General features: G+C 43.9%; 1 protein-coding gene across 2 annotated transcripts in view; it reads left to right on the top strand.

Annotated features, from left to right (window-relative positions):
• DESI2 (desumoylating isopeptidase 2) overlaps window positions 1-14,846 on the top strand; it is a 63,574-nt gene extending 48,728 nt beyond the window's left edge. Inside the window, exon 6 of one of the 2 annotated variants that reach the window (XM_077993315.1) lies at window positions 11,392-14,846. In XM_077993315.1, coding sequence (XP_077849441.1) covers window positions 11,392-11,625 — 234 coding nt within the window. In that variant the 3' untranslated portion in view covers window positions 11,626-14,846. 2 annotated transcript variants of the gene reach the window in all.
• Window positions 14,847-23,154: the final 8,308 nt, after the last annotated feature.

Below are 23,154 nucleotides of genomic sequence, written 5' to 3'. Positions count from 1 at the left end.
CTAAACCGCCATCCTTGGGATGTTGGCCCTACCCCCGGGCCAGCTCCCTTTGTGGGTTTTAGATAGAGGTAACAATTTTAGCACAACATCCAGAGGGAGACTATGTCTCTCTCCCTTTGGAAACAGTGAAACTCTTTCTGGAATTCCCTTTTCCCTAACCTTCCAAAAGCATCCATGTTTTACAGCCAGAATTGTGTCAGATGCCTAATTATGAACCTGGCACTAGCAAAAGGACTGGCATTACCATTACTAAATGCCACTCGTCTAATCTAAATGTCTTTTTAAAATTAATATTTTCGGCCAGGCGTGGTGGCTCAGACCTGTAATCCCAGCACTTTGGGAGGCCAAGGTGGGGGGATCACAAGGTCAAGAGATCAAGACCATCCTGGCCAACATGGTGAAACCTCGTCTCTAACTAAAAATACAAAAATTAGCTGGGCATGGTGGCAGGTGCTTGTAATCCCAGCTACCCAGAAGGCTGAGGCAGGAGAATCGCTTGAACCCAGGAGGCAGAGGTTGCAGTGAGCAGAGATGGTGCCGTTGCACTTCAGGCTGGGCAACAAGAGCAAAACTCCATCTCAAATAAATAAAATTAATATTTTCAGTAGAAAATTCAAAACATATAAAAGTAGAATAATATAGTGAGCCCCTATATAACTGTCACTTAGATACCACTCCGGCCCCAAATTGTTTTGAAACAAATCCCAGATTTCATTTAGAGACAGGGTCTTGCTATTGCCCAGGCTGGAGTGCAGTGGTGTGATCATAGTTCATTGCAGCTTGGAACTCAGGCTTAAGTGAGTCCTCCTGCCTCAGCCTCCCAACTAGCTGGAGCTACAGGCACATGCCACTATGTACAGCCAGTTTTTGTATTTTTTGTGAAGATGGGGTTGCATGATATTGCCTAGGCTGCTTTGGAACTCCTGGACTCAAGCAGTCCTCCCACCTCAGCCTCCCGAAGTCCTGGGATTATCTGCATGAGCCACCGCGCCTGGCCTAATTTCAAGTATCAATATTTCACTCTGCATCTCTAAAAGATAAAGATTCTTTATAACATAACCACATTATGTCATCACTCCTAAAATTAACTCCTAAAATTATGTTATCACTCCACAGATTAACATTATTTCTTAATATTATCCAAATAAACAATGTTCAGATTTCCCCAGTTGTCATAATTTTTTAATGGTTAGTTTGAATCCAGATCTAAACAAAAGTTCATATAGCTGGTCACCCTGAGATAATTCCCCATAGAAAAGGCAAGATAGCTGGGCACAGTGGCTCACACCTGTAATCCCAGCACTTTGGGAGGCTGAGGCGGGTAGCTTGCTTGAGCACACAGGTTCAAGACCAGCTTGGGCAACATGGCAAAACCCCATCTCTACAAAAAATACAAAAATTAGCCAGGCATGGTGGTGTGCGCCTTGTAGTCCCAGCTGCTTGGGAGGCTGAGGTGAGAGGATGGCTGAAGCCCAGGAGGCAGAGGTTGCAGTGAACCAAGATGGCACCACTGCATTTCAGCCTGGGTGACAGAGCAGGATAGATGCTTGATTTTTTTCCCCCTTTACTTGTTTTCAAAAAACAAGTTGGTTCCTGTATAGAAGAGTTAACTAACATAGGCCTAAAACTGCTGTCCTTAGAAAGGCCTACCTGCAGGATTGGCCCTAAGTTGGCATCTGGGAGCTTGGACTTCTGTAAGGTTTTTATTCCTAGAACTGAGAAGAGTGACTCCCTTTGCCTAACCTGTTGGTACAACTAATTTGGTTTATGCTAAAATCCTGCTTTCCCTGTGGGACTCTGGGATTTTGGCAGAGGACGCCTACATGACCAGCACCCAATAAAAGTCTTGGGTACCAAGTCTGTAATGAACTTCCCTGGTAGCCATTTCACATATGTCACAAACCATTGCTGGGGGATTAAGCGTGCACATCCTACCTGACTCTACTAGGAGAGAGTAGAGCTTGTGCCTGCTTTCCTCTGGACTTTGCCCTATGTATATTTTCCCTTTGCTGATTTTGTTTTGTATATTTTTGTTGTAATAAGTCATAGTCGTGAGTATGCTATGCTGATCCCTGAGTCCTAGCAAATCACCAAACCTGGGGGCGGTTGTGGAGACCTTTGACTCACAGAAATGTAACAAAAGGACTGGCCAGGCACGGTGGCTCACGCCTGTAATCCCAGCACTTTGGGAGGTTGAGACGGGCGGATCACTTGAGGTCAGGAGTTCGAGACCAGCCTGGCCAATATGGTGAAACCCCATCTCTACCAAAAATATAAAAAATTAGCCTGCTGTGGTGAGTGCATGCCTGTAATCCCAGCTACTCAGGAGGCGGAGGTTGCATTGAGCTGAGATCGTGCCACTGCACTCCAGCCTGGGTGACAGAGCGAGATTCTGTCTCAAAAAAAAGGACTGAGGAAAGAAAGGCTGAAATGGGTGGAGGATGGAAAACCTTTGATGTCTGGATGGCTGTGGAGTTATCCATGATCTGAAACAGCAGCTGAGCTGTTGCCTGTGAAAGGTAAAAGTTACCTGTGGAGTTTGAAATGACAGATCCAACTCCAGGAGAACTGACTCACCAGATTACCTGGCTACTTTGGGCCATGCTGGTTACGGTGAGGAGAAAAAGGAAGTATAGCCCAGGTAATGTAATACCTTCAGTTTTTGTTCTCTCCTCCAGGAAGAAAGAAAAAAGGCCCAAAAATTCCCAAAGACGAGCTTTGGTTGGGCCAAAAATGTTAAACATTGATGGCACGCTTCCCTCACAAGTAGGAGGAAAAAAGGTTGAATCAGTTCTCAGGGCTGGAGCAAAGTAAAAAAGGGCAGGGGACATACTTCAGTAGTTAGCCTACCTGCACGCCCTCAACCCCATTCCAACTAGGGTCTCCTCCGCAACTGTAATATTAAAACTTTTGCTAAATTTACTGCAAGGGGTTGAATACATCTACAGTGAGGAAGGTGTCGGGCCAGGGTGGGGCGGCTGAGGGCAGTTAATGGCCTTGCATTTTACAGTTATTACATCTGTGGATATATGATAGTAGTTGATATAAAATGTTTTATGCTTGTAATGTCGCAGATGGTAGAGGGATTAGCTCAGTAAGGCAATGCTGCAAAGAAAAAGTTAATGGGACACAACTTCCTTGCTTTTTGCTGCTGTAGGATAGATGGAAATTTAAATCCTTTGTTGAAAGCAAAATATGTCTCACAGCTGATATTTACTATGATCGTTCCCCATTGGAGCCTCTGGAAAAAGACAAACACTTATAAGAGTTTTTAAAGCAGTTTTTTGTTTTGTTTTGTTTTGTTTTGTTTCTGACGGAGTCTCGCTCTGTCGCCCAGGCTGGAGTGCAGTGGCGCGATCTCCGCTCACTGCAAGCTCCGCCTCCCGGGTTCACGCCATTCTCCTGCCTCAGCCTCCCAAGTAGCTGGGACTACAGGCGCCACCACCTCGCCCGGCTAGTTTTTGTATTTTTAGTAGAGACGGGGTTTCACCGTGTTAGCCAGGATGGTCTCGATCTCCTGACCTCGTGATCCACCCGCCTCGGCCTCCCAAAGTGCTGGGATTACAGGCGTGAGCAGTTTTTAATTGCAAGTGAGCTCATAGAAAATCAGATGTCTGACCCTAGAGGCTGGTGATTTTCTAGCCTGATGTGCATAATTTTGAGTGGGTCTTAGAAAGCACTTAGGAAAGCTTTGCTTTTTGCTTGGCCTTGGAAACATGACTGGCCCTTCAGCATCTCAGCTTTACTGCTGCCAAAGAAAAGTCTCTGGCATATTTTGGAATCCTGAATTCATAGATCCTAATTGCTTGGACTTGACACTTGAGCTAAAACTTGACATTATCTCCTACACACTACTTCAGTCTTAGCACAAGCTGTGTTAAACTGAGAGAGATACAGGCTCAGGGAACAAGACTTCTACTTTGGGATCAAGGCAGATTTAGGATACCACTCTGTGGGGCTCTTCACTGTAAAAGCATGATGTTGACGGAACTATGGGGATTATCACAGGTGTCCGTGGGAACCGGCTTCTCTGGTGGTACCACATGAAGTCGAACTGCTCATCTGTTCTGTATTTCTGATACAGGGACTGACTGCATTCCCAACTTGTGATTATTGACAAAAGCTGCATGTTGAGGGGAAAGCATGTCACTAGGACTAGTGACCCCTGTGTCTACCCATCTTACTCTCCACCTCTCTCGGGAAAGTTTCACTGTGTTTACTTGGGACTTCCTGGACAGGCTGCAGTTTGCAACAGCAGACTTACAGTCTGCTGCTACTCTGCTACCTTTCTACTGGTGCACACACCTCAGTAAGGCAGTTTGATTCCTAAATGCAGCTGTCTCCAGAAATGGAATGATGCTATAGGCCACTTACTAAATGAATGATCAGGATGAAAGCGGTGAGTGGCTCTCTCAAACCATTTTGAAATATTTTGAAGTCAAGATTTAATTCTGTCCAGTTCTGAAACATATGTCTTTCTGGTTATGTGATATAAAAATATTTTCCAGCCAGGCGCAGTGGCTCATGCCTGTAATCCCAACACTTTGGGAGGCTCAGACAGGTGGATCACGAGGTCAAGAGATCAAGATCATCCTGGCCAACATGGTGAAACCCCATGTCTACTAAAAATACAAAAATTAGCTGGGCGTGGTGGTGCGGGTCTGTAGTCCCAGCTACTCGGGAGGCTGAGGCAGGAGAATTCCTTGAACACGGGAGGTGGAGGTTGCAGGGAGCCGGGATTGTGCCACTGCACTCCAGCCTAGCAACAGAGCGAGACCCTGTCTCGAAAAAGAAAAAAAATCCTGTGAAAACTTTTGTCCCCCTTTAATACATCCCTTCCAGACAAAAGGTCTGGATGAGAGTAGAGGACAGTTTTGTAAATGTGAAACTATGACTGCTAAATGGGACATACTGATTTTGTAATAATAACAAAAAACAAACACTGGCACCTAGGGAATCTCAAAGGAGGCAGACTGATGATCTTTGTTTTTCAATACTGCCTTTCCCCTCTTCCTAAAGAAAAACTTCCCATGCTACCTTTTTAAGATGCTGCAAGCACTTTGAATTCAAACAGCCTGCTGAGCCTGTGCTCAAACCTGTGAGAGCAGGGAGTGGCCTCAGCGCCTGCATTTCCCACACAGAACACCTCCAGATGTCATCCACAGTCGTCAGGCTGATAACCTGATGTCATGAACCAACATGGAACTGACTGTCTTCAGGTAGTCCCTCTGAAACAAAGACTCAAACTAATTTTTCAGGCTGGAGTGGAAACCTGTTTTCCTCTAAACTTTACCCCGTGCACCTTTTCCCTTGCGAATTTTGTTTCATATCCTTTCGCTGTGATAAGTCATACCTGTGAATACAGCTATATGCTATGTCCTGTGAGTCCTCTAAAATCATCAAATCTGGAGGTGGAGAAACTGGGTCTTGGGGATCCCTGACACACTTCCCTAGTATTCTCTAACTGGTTTTTTCTCCCCGCAAAATATTTTTTCTGTTTTGAAAATTTAGCATCGTGAATATCTCCTCCCTAGATGTAAAAGTATTTTATGTTTCAGATCAGTGTAATGACTGCTTTTGTCCCATCTTTGATACATGGGAGCCTCTTCAAGTTGGCTCATAAGTCTTTTGATTTGTCCCTAATAATCTTCTACAGCCTTTTGTTTTCTGGTATGTCAAGATATTCCAGGCTCATCTACATATTTTCTACCTCAGAACTGTTTCCTTCTAATAGCAAATATTTAGAAACTTTAATCTGGGCATTAGGTTGCTCACTACTACTGAACTGATAATTGTTTCTAGCTCCCCACCCCCACCAGTAGATGAAACTAGGACTTTTTTGGCAGGTTCATAGTGACGTTTCTACTACACATTTGGGCTACAGCGTTTTTACTTAACCTCATCAATGATATAGCTACATTTTGTCTATCCCTTGTCAAAAATCTAAATTCTCAGCAACAAGAAACATAATTGCTGATTTGTTTTACTCCTCTATACCTAAAACAGCTGTAGAATAATAGTGTTACCATAACCACCACCAATAGGAGTACTAGAAAGTTAAGGTTTTTTGTCGTTCTTTCATCTTTAGACTTTCATCTTTAGATTGTGGCTTGATACAGTAAAAGTCATGTGTTTTACAGTTAATTGGAATTTATTTCTATGGGGTTATGATATTTAGCTGAGGAGATTTCCAAGCAAAGTGTAGAAGATGCAGCCTGCCTTGTTGCTTATAGTGAAATGTGAAAAGAACAATAGAGGGAAGAACTATTAAAGCACAAAAAGGAATCAGCATTTAATGATTTAGGAAATTGCAAAAGATGCTGAAATTAGGAGCTTCACTGTTAGGAAAGGATGCTGCAGAGAAAGCCAAGGGTATGACTAGACCACTTTTTTTTTTTTTTCCTTTAACTGTTGAAGAAATTAAATATGTGACTCGTGGATCCTCTAAACCATCTCAACAGAAACCAAGAATGAAGATGGGATTGTTCAGGAAAGATCCGTGGAGGAACATCTTTTCTAATGGAGTCAGTCCCATGACATACGCAAGAGACCCACAGTGTTTTGAGAATGCTCTATTGGCAGAAACACTGCCAGCTTGGACTGAAAGAGACGGGGGTGGGGGGGGCGGGTAAAATTAAAGAAGGTGCTTGGACTGTCAAAATTCTACAAGCAGGTAATTGGCTGGAGAAAAAGGATGACTCAAAGGATAGAATCTCCAGATGGCAGAACCAAGGGCCATAGAAGATTATTCCCAGGCCTTGAAACCTAATGGACGTTCCCTTGTTGGATTCTAAAATTGGGACTAGTGACTCCTTTCTTCCTTCCGTTTTCTCCCTTTTGGAATGGGAATGTCTATACATTTTATTCTCTGCCTGTTCCACTATTATATTTTGGGAGCATCCTATATACACTTTTCTCCATTTTGCCTTTTTCACTAATAGTGTATCCTGGAGTGCATTCTGTGGCAGTATATAGAAATATTCCTCACTTCTTTCTTTAGCTGAATAGTCTTCCTTGTGTGGATGTACCATAATTTATTCAACCTATTAATGGCACTTGGTTATTTTTAGTCTTTTGCTGTTATAAAAAGTATTGTAATGAATAACCCTGTACATACATCTTTTTATTTTTGCCACTGTATCTGTACACTTGATTTTCTAGAAGAGGGACTGCTGGATTGGAGCTTAAATGCAAAATTCATTTTGCTATATAAACCAAATACTATTTGATCACTAGTCACCTAAGAAATACATTTTGCATTGTGACCCAGTTTCCACACACACAGGCACGTAACTAAGATGTGTCATGGTTACCTTGCTACCTACAATCTGTTTTGTTTTAAAAATTCAGGTAGCGATACTCAATGACCTACCAATGGGTCATGACTCAAGGTTTTAAAAACATTGGCTTGGCCCGGCATGGTGGCTCACGCCTGTAATCCTGGCACTTTGGGAGGCAGAAGCAGGCTGATCACCTGAGGTCAGGAGTTTGAGACCCGCCCGGCCAACATGGTGAAACCCTGTCTCTACTAAAAATAAAATTAGCCAGGTGTGGTGGTGCATGCCTATGGTCCCAGCTACTCAGGAGGCTGAGGCTGGAGAATCGCTTGAACTGGGAAGCAGGGGTTGCAGCGAGTCTAGAGCGCACCACTGCACTCCAGCCTGAGTAACAGACTAAGACTACATCTCAAAAAAAAAAAAAAAAAAAAATTGGCTTGACCAAGGATTGGTACACTTTTATTTGAAAGAGCCAGGTAATATTTTAGGCTTGTGGACTATTCATGGTCCCAACTCTGCCTCTGCCATTGTAGCCTAAGAGGCATAGGCAATACATAAACAAATAGACACAGCTATGTTTCAGTAAAACTTTATCTACAAAACCAGGTGGCTACAGATAGGACTCTGTTTTAGGCTAATCAAGCCACACCCTCAGGGGTTGGAATGAAGTCAGCTTCACCTGTAGCACTTGGATATATGGAGGAGGGTAGATTACTGAATGAAATTAGGACTCGGGAAGGAGAATGAGGGAAATGGCTGTTGAATAGGCAACAGTCACTATCACTTTAGATAGTCTTAGTCACGACTTACATGATTAACCTCTAAATATGCAGATAACCCTAAATATGTCCCAGTGCTTTTTTTTTTTTTTGGTGAGACAAAGTCTTGCTCTGTCACCCAGGCTGGAGTGCAGTGGCATGATCTTGGCTCACTGCAACCTCTGCCTCCTGGGTTCAAGCAATTCTGCCTCATCCTCCTGAGTAGCTGTGATTACAGGTGTGGGCCACCACACCTGGCTGATTTTTGTATTTTTAGTAGAGACGAGGTTTCACTATGTTGGCCAGGCTGGTCTCGAACTGCTGACCTCAAGTGATCCACCTACCTCCGCCTTCCAAAGTGCTGGGGTTACAGGTGTAAGATACCACTTCACCTGCATGGCCTGTTTGGCAGCATTTTTAAGAGCAGATGTAGTTGATATACACATTTTTGTTTTGTTTTGTTTTTGAGATGGAATCTCACTGTGTCATCCAGGCTGTAGTGCAGTGGCACAGTCTTGGCTCTCCGCAGCTTCAACCTCCTGGGCCCAAGCAATCCCCCTGCCCTAGCCTCCCAAGTAGCTGAGGCTACAGGCACACACCACCACACCCAGTGAGAATGTGTGTGTGTGTATAAACAAGGTCTTACTATGTTGCCCAGGCTGGTCTTGAACTCCTGGCCTCAAGTAATCCTCCTGCGGTGGACTTCCAAAGTACAGAGATTACAGGCATGAGCCACCGTGCCTGGCCTCATGTACACATTCTTCAATTTATTGATTTTATTTTTTTCTGTTTTTTTGAGATGGAGTCTTGCTCTGTCGCCCAGGCTGGAGTGCAGTGGCGTGATCTCAGCTCACTGCAAGCTCTGCCTCCCGGGTTCATGCCATTCTCCTGCCTCAGCCTCGTGAATAGCTGGGACCACAGGCACCCGCCACCATGCGCGGCTAATTTTTTGTATTTTTAGTAGAGACGGGGTTTCACCGTGTTAGCCAGGATGGTCTCGATCTCCTGACCTCGTGATCTGCCCGTCTCGGCCTCCCAAAGTGCTGGGATTACAGGCGTGAGCCACCGCGCCCGGCCCAAATATTTTTAAGTGTCTACCTGTCTGTACTCCCAGGCAGTGTGATAGGTGCTTGGTAATCAAAAGTGGTTAGCACATACTACCTTCCCTCAAGTGAGACCATCTCACTTTCCCTGTAGTTAAGACAGAGACATACTATTTAAAATAAATGTAATAACCATTAAGAGTTAGGACTAAACTCTTAGGAGAAAAGGTACACGTTGTATAATTATAGGTGCCAGCTTATTAAATTTTAGCTAATTTTTAGACATAAGGTTCTTTGAAACCTCTTTCCAAAGTTATTACCTACGATATGCAGATATCTAAGATGGTACTCTGAGATCACATGATCATAATCTTGGGTATAATTGGAGGCAAAAACAACAAAGTGGCAGTGGGGCATGAACGGAAGCCCAGTCCATTGTCTGCACAAGAGGAAGAGGATAATAAAGAATAAAGTTAGGGGCATAGAATAGACCCAGTTCTTACTATTTGAAATAGGAGTGGGGGAAGGGTTCAGGAGTCCTAAGGAAAGTGTAAGGGCGGGAAGTGGGAAATACAGACACAGATCAGTCAGCGGGGAGGGTTCCTCCTGGCACCGGTTTCTACCCCTGCTAGTGTCTTCAGACTGAAGCGTGGCCAGGCTTCCGTGCCTTGTCTGACTCCAGGCCTGCTTCCGCAGAGGAGTCACGGAGCCAGGTCTTCATTTGGGAAAACGTGTGTGTGTGTGTGTGTGTGTGTGTGTGTGTGTGTGTGTGTGTGTGTGTGTGTGTGTGTGTGTGTGTGTGTGTGTGTGTGTGTGTGTGTGTGTGTGTGTGTGTGTGTGTGTGTGTGTGTGTGTGTGTGTGTGTGTGTGTGTGTGTGTGTGTGTGTGTGTGTGTGTGTGTGTGTGTGTGTGTGTGTGTGTGTGTGTGTGTGTGTGTGTGTGTGTGTGTGTGTGTGTGTGTGTGTGTGTGTGTGTGTGTGTGTGTGTGTGTGTGTGTGTGTGTGTGTGTGTGTGTGTGTGTGTGTGTGTGTGTGTGTGTGTGTGTGTGTGTGTGTGTGTGTGTGTGTGTGTGTGTGTGTGTGTGTGTGTGTGTGTGTGTGTGTGTGTGTGTGTGTGTGTGTGTGTGTGTGTGTGTGTGTGTGTGTGTGTGTGTGTGTGTGTGTGTGTGTGTGTGTGTGTGTGTGTGTGTGTGTGTGTGTGTGTGTGTGTGTGTGTGTGTGTGTGTGTGTGTGTGTGTGTGTGTGTGTGTGTGTGTGTGTGTGTGTGTGTGTGTGTGTGTGTGTGTGTGTGTGTGTGTGTGTGTGTGTGTGTGTGTGTGTGTGTGTGTGTGTGTGTGTGTGTGTGTGTGTGTGTGTGTGTGTGTGTGTGTGTGTGTGTGTGTGTGTGTAGTCACGGAGCCAGGTCTTCATTTGGGAAAACGTGTGTGTGTGTGTGTGTGTCGGAGTCTCACTCTGTTGCCTAGGCTGGAGTGCAGTGGTGTGATCTCAGCTCACTGCAACCTCTGCCTCCCAGGTTCAGGCGATTCTCCTGCCCCAGCCTCCCGAGTAGCTGGGAATACGGGTGTGCACCACCATGCCCTGCTCATTTTTTGTATTTTTAGTAGAGACGGGGTTTCATCATACTGGCCAGTCTGGTCTCGAACTCCTGATCTCGTAATCTGCCGGCCTCAGCCTCCCAAAGTCCTGGGATTACAGGCATGAGCCACTGGACCTGGCCCATACTTTTTTTTTTTCTTTGAGACACTATCACCCAGTCTGTTTTTTCTGGACCAGGATGAGCTCCTTGAAACAAGTGAGTCAGGGAGAGAAGTAAAGGGGTAAAATGTAGACCAGGAAAAATGGAGTGATAGACACTGGAGGAAAGGGGAAAGTCGAAAAGAATCTGTGAAAAAGGAGAATTCACAAATAGGAAAACATCCAAGATTGACTCTTCCAATTGCCTGGGGCTTCTGTTACTCTAATAATACATTGTATTAACAAGCATCTTCTATGTGTTCAAAGTGCTTTTCAGTGTGTCTCACAGCAATTGCAGAGATCAAAGAAAGGAGCCAAGTGAAATTAGTTCGATTTCAGATATGAAAAGTAAGCAACTCGACAAGGTTCTTTAGAAAGGAAGGAATGGAGCCAACAGTAGGGACCCTAGGTCCTGAGTCAAGAGCTGCTCGTTATCAAAAGCCTGGAGTAACACCACTGAAGGCTACTCTGCAGTGGCTTCTCTGTAAGCCACCTCCCTCCTCCCACCCTCCACTCCCTGGCAGTGGACCAGGTAATCTTAACCTCTCTTACCTAATACAGAACTCTTTCTCTTCTGTAGATTCTCTGTGGGAAAGAGATTCCTCGCTGGATCAATCGACTTGCCTACTTCAGCTCCTGTATACCCTTTCTACAGAGTTGCCTCCCGAAGGAGTGGCTCACGCCCGCAGCCCTGCAGTCTAGTGTCAGCCAAGAGCTCCAGGATGAACTGGAGGAAGCAGAGGATGCTGCCGCATCCGCTTCCGTGGCAAGCGCTGCAGCAGGCTCCAGACCCGGGCGCCACACTAAACTATAAATGTCTCCAAAGTCACACATTCAGAACTGTCTCTGGCAGTCGAATATCACTAGAGAAAAGTCAATAGAGAAGCATCCTTTGGATATTTTGTATGCAAAGATGGCTCTCCCCCCAAATCCCAGTTTTTCAGCTCAGGATTATATTTGTAATCAAAAAAAAAAAAAATCACTTGGCGCAGGAGGGAGAACTTTGTAAGAAGCTGCCCTCTGTTTTTTTTACCCACTCGTCAATCTGGATTTACTTCTTCTGTTTTATACAAGCTCTGTTAAGTTATGTTTACAGTATTTTGTATCGCTGTTTACAAATCTTGCATGGACTCCTGCCACGTGAAAGAGAAAATCTTCGTGTCTTCAAAAATTAGGCAGGTAATCTTTGTATACTTCTGACAATTGCCAGATCTATGGCATAAATAATAGGCACACAAAAAGGTACTTAAACAGTTATAGTCACCATCACCTGCTTAAGAATGGTCTTTTAGATTTGTGTTTGTTTTGTTCAAGTTGTTGGCACCAGGATGCAGAGAACCAGACTGGCCTGAGGTGAAGGAGCACACAGCCCTGAGGGCTTGGAACCCTGGGTCCAGTTCCTCTTCACACCCCCTTCCACTCTGAGTGGCACAACTCCCCAGGTGCCCATGGAACACCTGCTTTCATGCCAACTATCCGTCCACCTAGGCGGGGTGATGTGTTCTTACGTCTCTCTGACTTTGATGCCACTCATTCTATAGTTCAGATGTTTTTCATTCAAGATATTCTTGGTAGTAACTGACAAATGTGTTGCACATGCATTGGGGGAGGGGCTTCATTTTTATTTTAATACACATGTATTTCCTCCTTGCACAGGATTTTGATGGCATAGAAATATCCTAAGTGATAGCCTTCCAAGTTAGCAGTGAGTTGACATTCAACTGCTTTTAACTATTCAGGCTACCTTTTATACTAAACCTTGAAAACTAGAATCTAAAGTCCACCCCAAAAAGGTAGTTCTTTGATATTTTATACTCTTTATGTACCATATCAGAAAGAGTATGTTGGCATTTGTCATGGGAGTCATTTCACATCATAATAGAATGCCTAGTCTCATTGACCGATCGTTAAAAAAATCATATTTGTGTGTCTTTTCATATTTATATGTTCTCTCAAATGTATGTCTCTTACGTAACATACTCTAAGAATGAAATTGTCACCACAGATAGATAAATCCTTGTTAGCAAGGAATCTGTCTGCTCCAGTCTACTCCTAGTTTGACCCTTGGATGTAAGAACCAAGTCATTACATGTCAAATTCAATTTTTCTGCCTTAAGAATGAATGTCCTACGTAAAATATTGGATGCAGTGTAAAATTATCCAAGGCAGTGACTTCAGCTTTATATATATAAAATATAGTTTTAAAGTTATTGACATTTATTTAAACTTTTAGATTGGATTGTTTGCTATTGCTCTGTGTGAGGATACATAATCTTTCAGTAAACTATATTTTTAACTTTTCCATAAGCTGATTTTGATTCATTTTATTAATGTAAGCACACCCTGTTCATAGGGAAAATAAACCTTGGGTTATAAGCATTGGCCTGAGGACAATGAAGCCACTTAACCTGATTAATACTTTCGACTGCTCTGTTTCCAGAGAGGAAAGCCTTTACAAATCACTCTGAGTTCTTTAGGGGGCAGAACGCTTGTTTCAAGAGGTGTGACAGAAGAAAGGAATATATGAGCGTAATGAGATGTCGACTTGGTTCAGGTCTAAAATTGAGATGTGGGCAAAACCTAAGGCTCTAGCAGTGACTTGTTCACCAAAAAGAGTCCTATCCCCAAAACCCAGGTTAGTACAAAGCCTTGGATACAGTTTGCTTGTAATATTTTTAATAATGTGAGGAGTACAGTTTTTTTCTAATTCATTCAAGTACATATGATTGAAACCTGGGCTACTGACACCCACAGTAGCCATTAGTCAGACACTTCTTGGTGAATATCAGCAACATCCCATCTGTGCTTAACCAGAATCCAGCGAGTCAGCACACAAGTGATTTTATTATTGTGTCGTATTTACTTTCATCTGCAGCATTTGGAGTTTAAAAATAATGTAAAGGGTTCTAGTAAAAATAGTGTCCTAAGGCCAATTACCATACTAACAATCAGCAGATAAAATTCTGGACATGAGACTCCTTATAATCTAATTATACCTGAGGTTGAGAAATAAATGTCTTCCCTTAGAAAATCTCATTCAAGTCAGGTTCTTCTCTACAGTTCAAAATTGAGAATGGATTTAATGAACTAGCATTTAGCCAGCTTTTTCTTGCCCTTGGAGAAAAAGAATCATTCTCAACCTGATCTCTGTTAAGAAAAATCCTATATGAACAATCTGGTCATGAATATACATACGGTACGGAGTCTCTCTGTTGTAACCAGGTGGACATACTTCTCATGGTGGGGTGGACAGTAATACATGGTAGAGGGTCAGAAGCTTCTGGTTTCTGCTGTTTGTTTTAAATACCCTTGGGGGTTTTTTTCACCCTTAGAAGGGGAGCATCAGTTTTGGAAAGTGTAACTGTTGGAGTATAGAAGGCAGTGGTGTATGATCTTAGCCTCTTCCTGATGCCTGAATCCAGCCAGCTGTTGCTCTGACCCACAGCAATAGAGCAAGTTACCCATCACCAGCATTTGTACAGAGCAGGGAATTCTGGTTTTAGTCCATTGGTAGCATTGTGTGTATGAGGAGATTCAGCACCACAGACAGCCAGCTGCAGGACTCGAGATCCATGGCTTCTTTCCATCACAAAACGGGTAGAAACACATTCACTGCTTCAGGTTCTAATCTGTGTGTCTCCTTATGACTCCATTTCTGTAGGATACTCTGTAACTTTGATATATGCTGTATTTTCTTTAAAAGATTTAGATTTTTGTTCAGCAAGCTAGCCATACAACCATTGTATCTCTTCCTCATCAGTATGGTTTTAGAGCACAGCTCAGTTATTAGGCTTTCATTGTCTACTCTTTCAATACATGTACATCTTTACTGTTTGAAAGGTGTTACAGCTGTCGAAGAATCCTTATGGACCTGAAGACAATTTCTTGTGAAGTTGAATGCAAGTGTACTGTCATTCATAGTGTTTATATCACAATACCAGGAATCTTCACTTTTGCTACCTTGATATAGCATTGGGCTATCATGTTACAACATTGAAATACATTGATTTATTAAAAAAATACTTTTATAAGAAATGTTTTATAGTGCTGACTTTCGGATTACAACTGTTGTGTATTTGTGTTGGGCGGGGTGGGGAGGTGTATTTTTAAAACCCAAGGCTCCCATGTGCTCGGCAGGAGCATGACGGCCAGCCCCCCCATCCTGTCTTCCTCTCACAGGCACATGCACCTTTATTCACCTGCATTCCTCTTGTGCGCAGATCTGTGGGCCAGTGCCTTAGCTGTCAGAGAGCACAGCCACACCTGCTCACAGGTAGGAGTGCCAGCCCTGGCTTCTGGGAAATGGAGGCAGAAGGGCAAGCTAGAATGGACTCCTTCCCCGAAGTGCAGGGGACAGACCTGCAGAGGAATAGCCCCGACACATGCACACACACTCCCTTGTCTTGAAGCAGCAAAGCAAGCAGGAGCCTGAGTGAATGAGCTCCTCATTTCCCACGGACCTGTCCTCCAATGCTTGGCACCTCCAACCTGCCCCTTCCCCTTTCTCCTCCACTGGCCTTTTCTGCACACTGTGGAGTCATAGTTTACTAATTTAAAAATTTCTCTTGAATTAACTATTGTTAAATAAATGAATACCAGCCTTTTGTGAGCCGTCAATGCCTGTCCGCTCTGCTAAGCAAGAATGATCTATGTACAACTTATTTGTTCTGGCCTCCAGAACAATAAGCAAAGGGGAGCTCTTCCCCCAGGCTAACACAGGTTCCTAATACTCTCACAAGGAGGTTACAGATTCAAATCTGGTAAAGCAACTTCGGGATCTTGCTTGGAGAAAGAATGCCAAGTATCTGGAGGACAGGGGTCTTTTGTTGTGTATTTTTCATTACCTGCTCCTGAAGTTCTCCTGATCACCCAGATATTGACCTTGTTCTATAATAACTTTGCAGAAGTCAGTGCTAATCAAGATTAACAGCTTCTGGCTATACTTTCAGGAATTAAATCAGTGGCAGACAGCTACTTACTTACTTACTGAGTCAAAGCCCAGAGCATTGCTGAGGCCTCTCATACCTGCCCCTCGGTCATTCCTTCCTGTCAAAGCCAACAGGGGACGTAAAGAGCCTCCGCTCACCATACTCGGAGGCATTCATCCTCCTGGGAGTAGATGAGCCCCTCTGTATTCTGGAACCCTGTCGTGATCTGGGAAGGTGTCACGGTCCCGTGCTGGTGAGGACTGGTGTAGAATCCCCATCTTTGAGCGCCTCCCTGACACCTGACCCCCTCCCTTAGGAACAGTTGCCTGGTTCTAAGCAAGCCACTGGCTACCAGACTGTTTCCTTCACACCCCAGACTTCTAGGTGATCTGTGGGATTTATACCTGGGCAGCCTTTAGGTACATCTGAAGCCCCACCCATGAGGCTGTCTTCGCAGCCTTGTAAATATGTAGACTTGGGAGTGAAGTTCCCAAAGCCACTACACCAGGCTCCTCAAAGTGGAGTGGAGTGAATGAGGCCTGCATTGCTCCACTGGAAGAAGAAGATGCATTTGATAGGGAAGTGAAGAACCAATCAGACTAAGAAAAGCAGTTTGGTCTACCTAGCGCTCTCAGTCTACGTGGCCAGTGCATATCCACTTCAGCGGGGCTGGGATTTTCAGATCAAAAAACCAGAAGATGTATGGGAGCCAGGCCACAAGACTCAGGCATAAACAAAGACTGAGGAAAACTCTCAAGCCTTCCTCTCCCTCTGCCAGGATCAGTGAGTAGGTGCCACAGAAATACCCTGGCATTACCCCCTGGCAAGCAGTTAATAATCCACAGAAGGTCACGTTGTGGGTTTTGATGATGAAACAAAAAAAAAATGAAAATATTTACCTCTGCTTTGTGCTTGGGCCCATGCTGAGTACTACACACATTATTTCATTTAATTCTCACAACAGCCTATGACATCATTCCTGCTTTACACAAAGACAGTTGCCCAAGACCACACAGATGGCATAGGGAAGGCCCATATTTGAACTCAGCCAATTCTAAAGCATCTCTTCTTTCCATGCAAGCACATACTTCTCTGAAATGACGATTCTGCCCACCCCGGGCCTGCTAAATGAGAATCGGCATTTTAGCAAAATCCCCAGGTGAGTCATGAGTACATTCATGTTTAAGAAGCACTGCTGCATTTCATAAGACTCGGTTCTGTGTGGTTCCTGGATGAGTTAATGTCAGGCAACCTGAACATGTGGGTATCTGAAGGACCTGCTAGGTGACTCCCCTCCAAAACTCAGTAGAGGTGTAGTAAGACTTCCTAGATTTTTACTGGGTTTGACTCAAGCTACATAAATTATTCAAGGACTACCCACCCCAATAAACATGAACCATGAATTTGAACCCTCTGGTGTTTCTACAGAGAGTAGTTACCTAGAAGCCCCTGATCCATGCACTAAGGGTTCAGGACTATTGGCCAACTGAGATCCAACCTCCTGTGAGAGACCGCCAGGGCCAGGCGCTTCAGGCGGCCATCCTGTTCACTTGAGTCATCACGGAAAGCCCAGGCCCCCCAGGCCATCCATCCCCAGACTCATCCCCAACAACTCTCTACATGCCCTTATCTGGCCGGCACCCCTATTCATCCTTGCTGTCCCCCCTTTCCAATGTGCCCTCTGGAACTCTCAATCTGTGACAGGCAAATGACCCAGTAGACTCCATGTTTTCAAATGTTTCTTGACCTTTCTGCTTTACCCGAAACCTGGCTGTCCCTTGAGAATCTGTCTCCCTAAGTGTACCCTCCATCTCCCAATTGCTGCTTCTAAATAATTTCTCCTCTTCCCTTCAAAACCTCCAGCTCCAGTGAAACCTGTGCTAGCCAGTTCTATGAGCTACTCCCCTTCATTGTCCCTCTTCTTGCTCATACTGTCTTTCTCTCCAGCATTTCCCTGTTGTCACTCTGCACGTTCACGTAGGTGATCTGTCCAATACCCTAGCCCAGTGCTTCTTAACTGGGGCTCTGGCATCTGGGGCAGGACAATTCTTTGTGCTAGGCAATCCCCCACAATATGAGCCTTATGGCATCGCTGCACCCTCCCTGCACGTTACCAGCCTTTACCCCTCCACAGTCTGCAGCATCACGTGTCCTTGCACACGCCCCATTTCATCCCCCAGGGGATCAGCAGTCCTGACCTCAGCTGAGAACCATTCAATGTCTTGATTTCATGTCAGCCATTCTTTGAAGCCTTCAACTTTTCATCACTAGTACATTCTTTTTTTTTTTTTTAAACGGAGTCTTGCTCTGTTGCCCAGGCTGGAGTGCAATGGCACGATCTCGGCTCACTGCAACCTGCACCTCCCAGATTCAAGCGACTCCCCTGCCTCCGCCTCCCCAGTAGCTGGGATTACAGGCACCCGCCACTATGCCCAGCTAATTTTTGTATTTTTAGTAGAGACAAGGTTTTACCATGTTGGTCAGGCTGGTCTTGAACTCCTGACTTCAGGTGATCCGCCCACCTCGGCCTCCCAAAATGCTGGGATTACAGGCGTGAGCCACCGTGCCCAGCCCATCACTAGTAACATTCTAAACCACTTCTAAAAATCTTAATTTTAAGCATCACTAACCATGAACTTCCCAGCCCACACTAGTACCCTACATTCCAAGTCTTCAACTTATCAAGATCTCAAATCCATCAATCCTAACATCACCTCCCTCCCATCTTCGTTTCTCTTTTCACTCAGCCTAAATTCCATGGCCAATAATTCAATCATTTCCTTCTCAGTACCCTCCAGTCCCATGCCCCTTTCTGCATTTTAATAGCCTGGCAAACCTGTACTGTTCTGAGACCTCTCTGCATCTGAGACTGATGAGCTAAATGTTGAAGAAAAACCACACAACTAGGCTGACAAATTAGAGTTTACTGATCCTGTCCACAAACCTCACAAGGGCACATGACACCACGCCACAGTTTACTACAGTCCCTTGTCAGCCTACTCTCCTGCTCTCCTGGATGACACTCATAGCTTCTGTCTTCACCTCTCCCACACCTTCCCCGGACATTTTGCTGAGAACCTCGCTTTACGCTTCAGTGAAAATACAGAGACAACTTAGGCAATCTCCCAGTCTACAAGCTCACCTGAATTTGTGCCCATCTCTATAAATAAATAAATAATGCCTTGTGAAATATGCATGCAAGAGAATGCATATATTGGTTGGTGGGTTGATTTATTTATTTATTTAAGAGGGCATCTCACTCTGCCACCCAGTCTGGAGTGCAATGGTGCAATCTTGGCTCACTGCAACCTCCGCCCCCTGGGTTCAAGCAATTCTCCTGCCTCAGCCTCCCAGGTAGCTGGGATTACAGGCACGTGTTACCACACGCAGCTAATTTTGTATTTTTAGTAGAGCAGGGTTTCACCATATTGGCCAAGCTGGTCTCGAACTCCTGACCTCAGGTGATCTGCCTGCCTCAGCCTCCCAAAGCGCTGGGATTACAGGAATGGGCCACCGTGCCCAGCCAGTATATGTACAGTTTAAAAAGTGATAAAATGAACACCTCCCTGAACAACCATTCAGCGTAAAAAATAGAACATCAGGAACACATGCAGGCTTCCCCAGCCGCTTCCTCTTCCCCCACTGGACGGCGAACCACAATCCTAGTTTTTTGTAATCGTTCCTTTGTGCCTACATGTGCATCCCCGGACAATACTATATGATTTGGTTTTGCCTATTTTGAACTTTATAGAAATGGAATAATAAATTTCAGTTTTTTTAACTTTTACATTATTTTTATAATCCATGCATATTATATGTATAGTTGTAGTTCATTCATTTTCACTACTGTATAGGGTTTTTGTTTGTTTGTTTTGAGACAGAGTTTCGCTCTCGTTGCCCAGGCTGGAGTGTAGTGGCGCGACCTCAGCTCACTGCAACCTCCACCTCCCAGGTTCAAGTGATTCTCCCGTCTCAGCCTCCCGCGTAGCTGGGATTATAGGTGCACGCTACCACGCCTGGCTAATTTCTTTTAGTAGAGATGGGGTTTCACCTTGTTGGTCAGGCTGGTCCTGAACTCCTGAACTCAGGTCATCCACCTGCCTCAGCCTCCCAAAGTGCTGGGATTACAGGTGTGAGCCACCGTGCCCGGTCTGTATAGTATTCTGTTGGATAAATATACCACAGTTTTATGTATACATTCTACCGCTAACAGATATTTGGACTATTGCCAGTTTGTATTGCTATTATGACCAGTGCTCCTATGAACATTATCATGCATAGCTCCTGCTGCAGATGTAATGATTTCTCTAGACATAGGATTGGCAGATTGTAAGGAAAGTGCATGTTTAATTTTATTAAAGCAGGAAAAAAGATATTACACTTTTATTAAATGAAGTCTTACTCAGCCCTCTCTCCATCTTCTAATCAAACAGCTCCACAAGCTAGTTATTCTTTTCTAACGTCATATAATGAAATTCTAGAACCTGGCCTTAAAAATGTTTTTTATAATTAACTAAAAGAGTCAAAGAGATCAAAACTGGTGCCCAACTCCCACGCAGCCACTGGGAAAGATAACACTCAGCATCACAAAAGCAGTTCAAAGAATCTGATTAATTTGGTTAAGAACTTTCAAAAAACACTGTCTTGTTCCATGAAGAGTGGATATGTATGTGAATATTCATCACTATTTTCAACTCTGTTTGAGCAATAGGGTCTTGTTAGACTCCTACAACTCTAGGAAATAAATTAAATAGATAAATAAAAATATTTGTGCAAATAACCACCATGCAAAAATAACCTCCAAAAGGAACCTCTGCCTGCTTGTCTTGATAATTTGCTGTCTCGGTTATAATGTTGTGCGTGGCATCTTCATATTCCTAAAAGTTATATGTACTTGAAAGACAGATCAGGCCAGGCGAGGTGGCTCACGCCTGTAATCCCAGCACTTTGGAGGCTGAGGAGGATGGATCACAAGGTCAGGAGTTTGAGACCAGCCTGGCCAACATGGTGAAACCCCGTCTCTACCAAAAAATACAAAAAAAAGTTAGCTGGGCATGGTAGCGCACACCTGTAGTCCCAGCTACTCAAGAGGCTGAGGCTGGAGAATCACCTGAACCCACAAGGCGGAGGTTGCAGTGAGCCGAGATCATGGGCAATAGAGTGAGACTCCATCGAAAGAAACAGAGAAAGAGAGAAAGAGAAGAAAGAGAGAAAGAGAAGAGAAGAAAGAGAAGAGAGAAAGAGAGAGAGAGAAAAAGAGAAAGAAAGAGAAAAAGAAAGAAAAAGAGAAAGAAAGAGAAAGAAAGAAAGAAGGAAAGAGAAAGAAAGAAAAGAAAGAAAGAAAGAAAGAAAGAAAGAAAGAAAGAAAGAAAGAAAGAAAGAGAAAGAAAGAAAAAGAAAGAAAGAAAGAAAGAAAGAAAGAAAGAAAGAAAGAAAGAAAGAAAGAAAGAAAGAAAGAAAGAAAGAAAGAAAGAAAGAAAGAAAGAAAGAAAGAAAGGAAGGAAGGAAGGAAGGAAGGGAGGGAGGGAGGGAGGGAGGAAGGGAAGGGAGGGGAGGGGAGGGAGGGAAGAGAGGGAAGGAAGGAAAAAGAGACGGAGGGAGGAAGGAAAGAAAAGATCAGAAGAGGACTGGGCACTTCTACATGCATGATGAAAAAATCAAAGCCTCTGACACCCTGCTAGATATATTATTTAAAAGATCACCTGATAGTTCCTGCTTCATAGCATCAATCAAAACTATTTTCCGAAGTGGCTGTAACACTTGACGGTCCTACCAGCCGAAAAATTTAGTCCCCATTACTCCATATCCTTGCCACTTGATGCTGACCAAGTCTTTAATATTTGCCAATCTGGTAGGTATTAAATTGGCATCTAGCTGTGCTGATTTACATTTTCCTGATTATTAATAAGGTTTAAACTCTTTATACATTTCTGGGCATTTAAGTTTTCTTTTTCTGTGAAATGTTTGTCTTATCTTTTGCCCATTTATTTATTTATTTTTGAGACACGATTACAGGCATGAGCCACCGCACCTGTAATATTTAATTAAGAAAAAGTCTCGCCAAGACTGGAGTGCAGTGGTGCGATCTCGGCTCACTGCAGTCTCTGCCTCCCGGATTCAAGCGATTCTCCTGCCTCAGCCTCCGAAGTAACTGGAACTACAGGCGCCCGACACCACGCCCGGCTAATTTTTGTATTTTTAGTAGAGACAGGGTTTCGCCATGTTGGCCAGGCTGGTCTCCAACTCCTGACCTCAAGTGATCCACCTTGCTTGAACCCAAGAGGCGGAGATCGCACCACTTCACTCCAGCCTGAGTGACAGAGTGAGACTCCGTCTCAAAAAAAAAAAAAACACCTCATGTGCAGATTTTTGTGTGAACTCAAGTTTTCATCTCATTTGGGTAAATACCAAGGAGTATGATTGACGGATCGTATAGTAAAATTTAAACATAAATTTACCATATTAAACTAAACATGTTTTATAAGAAACTGCCAGAATGTCTTCCAAAGTAGCTATACCATTTTGCATTCCCAAAATGCAAAATCAATGAATGACAGTTCCTATTGCTCTGCAGGCTTGCCGGCATTTGGTGTTCTCAATGTTTTGGCTTTTATTCATTCTAATAAGTGAGTAGTGGGTTTATTTGGCAATTCCTAAGGACATATGATACTGAGCATCTTTTTATATGCTTATTTGCCATCTGTTTATCTTCTTTAACAAGGTGTCTATTCAGATCTTTTGCCTACTTTTTAATTGGGCTGTTTGTTTTCCTGTTGAGTTTCAAGAGTTATTTGTATATTTTGGCACAAGTCCTTTATCAGATAAGTGTTTTGCAAATATTTTCTCCAAGTCTGTAGTTGCAATTGACTTTTATAGACAGAGTTTTATCTAACAATCTTGCTAAGCTGTCTCGTTAGTTCTAGTAGCATATCTGATATTCTTTGGAGTTTTCTACTTAGTTGTATCATCTGCAAATAATGACAATTCTGTTTCTCCCTCCCAAATCCATGTAACTTTAAAAAAAATTTGTGCATGCCTTTGACCAAGACCTCCCCAAACAATGTTGATTTTTTTTTTTTTTTTTTTTTTTTTTTTTTGCAGAGGGCAGGGACAGAGTCTCCCTCTGTCACCCAGGATGGAATACAGTGGCACAATCTTGGTGGTTCACTGCAACCTCCCCCTCCCAGGTTCAAGCGATTCTCCTGCCTCAGCCTCCTCACTGGGATTACAAGCACGTACCACCATGCCTGGCTAATTCTTGTATTTTTAGTAGAGACGGAGTTTCACCATGTTGGCCAGTCTATTCTCGAACTCCTGATCTCAGGTGATCCGCCCTCCTTGGCCTCCCAAAGTGCTGGGATTACAGGCATGAGCCACTGCGCCCAGCCTACCTTGACCTTAAAAGGAATATTTTC

Source organism: Macaca mulatta, chromosome 1 (genome assembly GCF_049350105.2).
Source record: "Macaca mulatta isolate MMU2019108-1 chromosome 1, T2T-MMU8v2.0, whole genome shotgun sequence".
Taxonomy (NCBI): domain Eukaryota; kingdom Metazoa; phylum Chordata; class Mammalia; order Primates; family Cercopithecidae; genus Macaca; species Macaca mulatta.
Note: the sequence above shows the minus strand (reverse complement) of the source record. Positions and strands in the feature narration are given on the sequence as shown.